Raw genomic sequence first — 7,857 nt, forward strand, 5'->3', positions numbered from 1 at the left:
GTGTGTGTGTGTGTGTGTGTGTGTGAGTGTGTGTGTGTGAGTGTGTGTTGGGGACATGGAAGGTGGGAGAAAGCCAGTCTCATCCCTTGAACCCAGTTTCCAAGCCCCCAGTGATGCCCCCTCTCCCCTCCCTGACCTTGGATTTGGTCAAGACACAGACTGGCTACAAGGAAGCCATGCACACTGGAGGGACATGAGTAAGGGCCAAGTGCCCACAGGGCAGCGGTGGGGCCGGCAGTGAGGATCCGAGAGGTTTCCCCAGCCTGGAATTCTGCAAGCACCCCATTTAAGAACAGCGGGCCTGGGACAACCCAGAGGCTTGCAAGATGTGGTTTACTCTCCTTGCTCTGCACCATCAGGCCCCTGCCCACCTCAACCACCTAGCCCAGGCCCTGCTCCTGCTTGGAACCATCTTCCCAGCTTGGTTTCCCAAGCTAATTTCTCCCGATCCCTGAGGACTCAGTCTCTTTCTGGGAGCTGTCTTGGATGGCCCAGGCTGGAGTAGGTCCCTTCCCTAGCACCACCTCCTGGAACAGAACTTGGCACCAAGTAGATGTCTAATAAAAATATTTGTTGGATGGGTGGATGGATGGATGGGCAGATGCTGGATGCTGGACCCTGCCAAATCACCCTCCTTTACTTGATTTTTTTTACCAGGGCCGCCGAGTTTCGCCTCTGGCTGCCTTCCGCCAGGCCGTGAACCCAGCCTGACCCTGGTCCTGGCAGCCGGATGGCTGATGCATGCAAACAGGCGTCTTCTTGATCAGCCGCCTGACCATCGTGGCGTGGCCAAATCTGAAAGCTAATGACATTATTGTGCAGAGACACAATGTCTGTGGGCATTTGCTGACCTGGGCTTTGGTGCGGGCTTAATCCAGCATTCTTGCCCTGCTTTCCGCGGGGACGCAGCCGTCACTCATCTTGGCACCGGCACTCCTGGGGAAGGTATAAATGCCACCTCCCACCAGCTTGGCTTCACAGGCACTCTCGGGGGCCGGTGTCACTGGTAAGAATGCCTTTTGTGCTTGCTTTGCCTTTTCGCTCATCCTCATCCCTGAAGGAAAGTGCGGGAGACTGGGGTTCGAATCCAGATGCCACCACTTCCTGACAAAGTGACCTTGGGTGAAGATTTCAATGCCCTAAGCCTCAGTTTTCTTTTCAGTTAAATGGAGAGAGGGGTCTTAGAACCTCCTTTCTTGTGGGGCTTAGAGAAACCGTAGGTGAATGGACCTGCACAGCGCCTGTTACAGAGCAGGTACTTGGGCAATGCTCTTTATTATAATAATACTAAACAGTCCATCCGCATCCTTGTTTTGCCAGTGACTGGGAGAGAGAACCTGAGAGTTTGTAATAAGCAGGTATCAAACCAGTGAAGGCTCAGCATCAAAGTGTCTAGGGTGGTGAGTTAGCTCTCTCTGTATCCACAAACATTCCCAGTGCTCGCTGTGTATCCTGCCTTGGGGAGCGCTAGGGACTAGGGGCAGTCACAGCTCTCTGGGAGCTCCCAGCAACAGGTGATTTCAAAGCTATTAGCACTTGGTGCAAATGACCCTAATAATGCCATCGTTGCTGCCATGCACGGAGCACCAAGTGTCTCCTGGGACCTCTGCCAAGTGCCTGATTATATAAGGACCTCTGCCTTATATAATTGAATCATCACAACTTGTCCATGGATAGGCGCCATTACTGCCCCATTTTGCAGAACAGGTCATTGAGGCCCAAAGAGGATGGCCTCGGTGCTGGGAAGCGGCAGAGCCAGCGCCTGCGTTTCAGCTTCATCTTTGGTCTGAGAATGCTGAGGACTGGGGACTGTGCTGGTGGGACCCCTGACACTGCGACCGGCTCAAAGGGCTGGTTTCTTAAGAGAGAAAAGCAGGTTTGGCTCCCAAGCTGCTGCTTTGAATTCCTTGTTTCTGGGGTAAGTCCTGGTGCGGAAGGGGCTTCTGGAAGCTGGGTGTTATCTCTGGATAAGGAGGTCAGGTTTCCCCTCTTCACTGGGAAAATGAAGGCTGGCTTCACTGCCCTTTCTGCAGGAAGGGAGAAGAGACTGCAAATTTTCCAGATTTTTCCAATATTCTCACCAGCTAAGAGATCCTCCCCGCGGCTCTCACAGTGCCTGAACTCCCGCCCTTTACACGCATGTGTTTGCTTCCTTTACCATGAGTCTCATAACAAATGTGTAATGGGGGAAGAAGACCAGTGACAGAGAGGAGCATTCTGGGTACTGGGGGAGGGGTCAAGGAGGATGTTGGGGGTGAGTGGCAGGGGGTCCAGGGGACTTTGTGAGATTGCAGCCTGGGGGCCACAACCCAGCCAAGCATGGTAAGTGCATAGGTTTTATTTGCTCCAAACTGCTGTCCTTTAATCAACAAATGTCTGCACACTATCGGTAGGTCTGCATTCTGTATAGGGCCTGAGTGACAGTGACCCACTTGAGACCCCACTTGAGCTCTAATTTATCACTTTATTTTTTAGTAGACCTCATGTCTCCCTCCGGAGCTGGTCTGGACACAAACAGTGAAGCTAAGGATAAATGCTCAGGCAGCTGCCTGCTGCCCCCACAGCTCGAGGACAGCCTAAAGCCAGGGAGATGAAGACAGGAGTTGGGGGCTGCCGTGGTGTGGCCCGCAGCTCAGAAAGCCAAGGGCCCAGAGAGGTCCTCAGTGCTGCTTCCCTCATGTCTTCCAGGTCATTCTTGCACAGGACAGCCCATCATGGCTTCGGACCACCAAACCCAAGCGGGCAAGTCACAGCCCCTCAACCCCAAGGTGGGTACCATGCAGCGGGGAAGGGGTGGGCAAGCAGAGATCATCCCCCAGACTCAGTTTTCCTGCTGTAAAGTGGGGCTGGCATCTGCCTTCTCAAGCTTCCCTCTCTGCCCCTGACCCTCACTGGGCCTCAGTTTCCCCCACTTGTATACTGGGGGCTGATTCTGAAGGCCCCCGTCCCCAGCTCATGACTGACATGCCAGAATTTCCACTACCAGCTTCTCACGTTGGAGGCTTAAGTTGCTTTGTTTTACCCCCTCCTACACACACTATGGCCCACGGGGGCTCCCCAAGGTTGGGGCAAACCCTCAGTCCCTTCTAAAATGGGTCTGGTGAATGGGAGGTGGGATGTGAGTCCTGACTGCACACCTGCTGTGTGTCCCAGGCCAGCCACTTTACCTCTCTGAGCCTCAGTTTCCTTATTCATGACATGAAGAGAATCGAATTCACAGCATAGAGTAGCTGTGAAGAGGCAAAGAAAACAGGCTCAGCCTAAAGCCCGGCCTGTGGTGTGCCCACCTAATGCCAGCTAATGGTGCCGTCTTTGCTTTCTCATCTTCCTGCCCTCCTAAGGGCGGTGGGCTCTTATCCCAATGTCAGAAGCTTATGACACCCTTGCTACCCCAAACCTCTACAGGCAGCCTTCTACCAGGCTGCCCTCCATTTCCCTCTACATCCGGGGCCCTGGGGAGGGAGTCCGTCCAGGAACTGCCCTTTGTCTGACTTGAGGCCTCCCCGGCCAGGAAAGCACGAGCCGATGCAGCCCCTCAGCCACTCACTCCAGTCTGTCCCTTGAGGGGCTCACTTTCTAGAGGAGAGACAGACAAGAAACAAACCTATAAATACATGACTTCAAGGAGTGAGAAGTACTGAGAAGAAACATAAAGGAGAGTGAGGGGTTTCTGAGACTCAGGTGGATGAGGAAGGGTTGTGTTAGCTGAGATGGTCAGAAAGGACCTCTCTGAGGAGGTGGCATTGGAGTGGAGACCTGGGTGAAGTCATGGGGCAGACATGTGAAAATCGGGGAGCAGGGCAGGGCAGGGCGTTCCAGGCAGAGGGCACAGTGAGTGCAAAGGCCCAGGGGTTAGAGTGAGCGGGGCGAGCTTGAGGAACGGAAAGAAAGCCAGTATGATATAGTTTAGAGCAGCTAAGCAGACGTAAGATAGGAGCCACATAAGTAACTGTTTCCTAGTGGCCACGTTCAAACAGTAAAAAGAAACAGAGGCGATAAATTTTCATATCGTATTTTATTAAACCCAATAAAGCCTAATGTGTGATCAATAGAAAAATTATTAGGGAGTTATTTTATATTCTCTTTTTCATACTAAAGCTTCAAAACGTGACGTGTATATTATACTTATAGCACATCTTAATTCGGATAAGTTTCTCCTTGTTCAACTGACATATGTAGCGAATGGCTGCTGTATTGGACCACACAGGTTGAAAGGATTAGATAACATGTGTTAGCATCTATTTGTTGATAAAGAGCAACAACAATACCAAGTTGTTGGGTTCTCTAAGGCCTTTCAAATGCATGGGGAGGCTGACCTTCCTCACCCCCTCCTCACCCTTGCAAAGCCCTTGTTTCCCAGGCAAGGGTAATAATAAACTGGTCCCTAACTTCCATATTTATTCTTCTCAGTAACTCTGCAAAACAGGTGTGATCCTCCATTTTATAGATGGGAGAGCCAAGGCTCAGAGCAGTCAAGTTGCTTCCTCAGGTTGCACAGCGGGATGTAGCAGAGGCAACATCAGTGCCCACGTCTCCTAATCATCTGTTGTCAAGTCAGTGACCATAAGGGCTGAATTGAGTCCGTGGGATTTGTCTCTGAGCCCTGGCGGGCCTCGCTTCCCTGGCTTTATGTGGCTAATCCCCGGCCTGAGAGAGAGGGACATGTTTGCCCAGCCACTGCTGACTGTGTGAATTGCACAGTTGACATTCCTGGAAGCTTGCTGCCCTAAGCCCAGCCCTTCATCCAGAGGCAGCTCCTGGGGAAGTGTGGCTGGAAGACTCCTGTCCCCCAAAGCTCTCCGGAATCATGAGAGCACTTGGCCGTGAGGCCTTGGGCGGCCTCTTGCCTTGGAAGGCCTTCTGTTTTCTCTGATGGGGGTCCTGCTGGCCCCCTTCTCTGGGCTGATGAGAGGACCAAGTGAGGCAAGGGGAGTAGAGCCCCCTTGAGAAATATCCTGGGGGAAAGTCGGAGGGAGACTGCAAAGCCTGTGGGGGCTTAAGGAAAGGACACACGTATGTGTAGTTTTACGGGTGACATGGAGGTGAGGGGTACAGATGGCAGTACCAGGCCAGCTCTAATGCGAGCAGGAGAAGTCCAAGCAACACGGTCTAGCATCTTGCTATTCCTACTGTGGACCACAGATCGGTGGTACCAGCCTCATCTGGGAGCTCGTTGGAAATGCAGAACCTGGGGTTGCATCCCAGACCTGCTGGCTTGGAAACTGCATTTTACCAAGATCCCAGGTGCTTGGTGCGCCTGTTAGAGTTTTCAAACTGCTGCTCTCATGGAAACAGCATCAGGCAAGCGTGGGCTCCAATTTCGGCTCTGCCACTTACCTCCTGGAGGGCCTTAAGTAACGTCCTTATGCCTCCCACACAGAGCCAATACTGTGTGCTAACATGATGCTTCTCTGAATCCTTCCAACAACCCCATAAGGTAGGTTCTTTATTTCCCATTGTACAAATGGGGAAACTGAGTCTCAGAGAGGTGAAATACTGGCTCGAGGTCTCACAGCCGGTAACCGGCACAGCCAGGACGGTCTGACTTTGTGTTTAGTTTGTGACTCCCCTGGGTGGAATCCTTTAGCGTGCTTCCAGGCTCCCTGAGTCCCCTCCCCACCCTCACTGCCCTGCTGTCCTTCCTCTGCACCATGATGGGGTCTGACTCTCTCTTCCTGTTACAGATCATCATCTTTGAGCAAGAAAACTTCCAAGGCCAATCACATGAGCTCAATGGGCCCTGCCCCAACCTGAAGGAGACTGGTGTGGAGAAGGCAGGCTCTGTCCTGGTGCAGACTGGACCGTACGTACCGGGGTGGCCTCACCTGGTCAAGGGGGGCTGCCAGGGTGAGGCAACTGGGCTGTGGAGCTGGAAAGACCCACCCTGACCTGTACAACTGGGGGACCAGGATTTGGGGCCTGGCAGCCTATCAAGAGAATATGTGCCTTGGAGTCAGACAAAGCTGGGTTCAAATCCCAGCGCCTCCACTTGTAGACTGTGTGACTTCCCTCTCTGAGCCTCAGTTTCCTCCTCTGCAGGATGAGGACAACCATGTCCTCTTGAGGGTGAAGGGACAGAGCTCACTTCGTTGAGGCAGGGAGATGGTCAGGGCGGCTCTCACGGGCCTTTTCAGAACTGCCAATCTCTGGCTCCGGGGAGTGTCCTCTCTCCTGAGAGGTTGAAAACTGGATGTCCCACCCATCCCTTCCCAAATTCTGATTATACTGGGTGTCAGCAGAGTCACCGATGCAGTTGGGAGTCAGCAGTCCTAGAGCCCCTGACCCAGGAGAGAAGGGGATGTGATTGGTAGAACGTGGCTGTCCTGCTCATGTCATGGAACAGCATAGCCTGTGGGGGCTTCTCTTTGTGGTTCTCTGAGCACCTCTTCTCTGGAAGAGCCTCAGGAATCAGGAGTGGCTACCGGTGACCCCCACCCCCAACAGGGTCAGTGCATCTGGTGTGGCTAGGGGTCCTGGGTGACCTGAGCCACACCTCAAGGTTCTCAGCGAATTTTGCAGAGTTAGATGTCCCTATTCGAGTCAGAGTCTGCTAATGGGGGAGAGAGCTAAGGAAAGGCTCTGCCGAGCCTCGTTTACCTGACACGCTCAGGCATCTGCTGGGTCTGAGAGCACACCTTCCTAGACAGCGGGAGTTTTGACCATTTAAGTACTGCGTCTGATTTTCAGTTGTCCTTTTTTCGTATTTGGATGGAAGAATTTCTCAAGTGGATTTTACACTCCACTTTCTTTTTAAAAACATAACTTTTGACATTTTAAAAATTAGTTATTGTTTAAAATGAAGAAGCAATAGTTTAGGGCAAAAAAATATGATTTATAACTCAGAAGTAACCATTGTTAAGATTTTGATAGAAATCTAGATATCTCTCTTTGTCTCTCTCTCTCTCTTTCTTTCTCCATATATATATAATGATCTGATTTTGATTAAATATATATTTAGTATATTTAGTATATATATTTAATATATATTTACATATTTAATCAAAATCAGATCATGCTATACATACTGTTTTGTAATTCATTTTGAAAGCTTTATAAGATATCACAAATTCTCTGCATCTCATTAAATTGTATTTTATGTCAGTGTTTTTCAGAGAGGTTTTTTTAAGGTAAATCTGCATCCGAATCACAGAAGGCAGATTTTTGGGCCCCTTCCTGGTCCCATTAAATCCAACTCTTGGTTCTGGAGCCCAGGAATCTGCATTTTGCAAACTCACCTGGTGACATTTCTGCTCAGTTAAGTTTGAGAACCTGTATCCTACTCATTATTTTTCATGCCTTTGTAGCATTCCATCATGGGAGATGCCATAGTTTACTTAAACAAGCCCTGGCTGTTGGATGCTGAAGTCGTTTCAATTATTTGGTATTTTAAAGGACACCATGATGAACATCCTTATTCCTGTAGCAGTGAGATCTATGCCAAGAGTTTTCTAAGGACACGTGGCCTAAAGAAAGAATTGCCAGATCAAGAGTATATCCTCTTCTAAAAGCAGCAAGACACGCGATCTCCCCTCCCATTAACAACTTAGATTATTGTTCTGAGCAGCCATGATGGCACCAGGCTGCAATGTTTGCCCCGGCAATGAACGGCCCCAAAATGCTAGGCATTTTGAAGTTTGTGCCTTCTTTTTCCTATTTCCCCCTTCCCCTCATTAGCCATGCCGCCCCTCCCCAACCCCACCAGAAGATAATCCTCCCCTTTAAGGTATTATTTCTTTTCTGGGAATCTAAGAGACTGTTAGAGTTCTGTATAAAATATGAGTCAAAAGACGACCCTCCAGAACAAAAGAACTAGATCTAAAGAGAAGGTAGGTATGAATGAGGACATTTTAGATGTGG

The 7,857-nt window shown here is 50.5% G+C and overlaps 1 protein-coding gene across 1 annotated transcript in view; it reads left to right on the plus strand.

Moving 5' to 3' along the window:
* Nucleotides 1-897: 897 nt before the first annotated feature.
* The window catches only part of CRYBB2 (crystallin beta B2), a 10,854-nt gene continuing 3,894 nt past the window's right edge, over nucleotides 898-7,857 (plus strand). The window contains exons 1-3 of the mRNA XM_019663942.1: nucleotides 898-1,006; nucleotides 2,689-2,768; nucleotides 5,685-5,882. Coding sequence (XP_019519487.1) covers nucleotides 952-1,006; nucleotides 2,689-2,768; nucleotides 5,685-5,882 — 333 coding nt within the window. The 5' untranslated portion in view covers nucleotides 898-951. The remainder of the gene's footprint in view (nucleotides 1,007-2,688; nucleotides 2,769-5,684; nucleotides 5,883-7,857) is intronic.

The sequence above is a fragment of the Hipposideros armiger genome, unplaced genomic scaffold (assembly GCF_001890085.2).
Source record: "Hipposideros armiger isolate ML-2016 unplaced genomic scaffold, ASM189008v1 scaffold_411, whole genome shotgun sequence".
In the NCBI taxonomy this organism is placed as follows: Eukaryota; Metazoa; Chordata; class Mammalia; order Chiroptera; family Hipposideridae; genus Hipposideros; species Hipposideros armiger.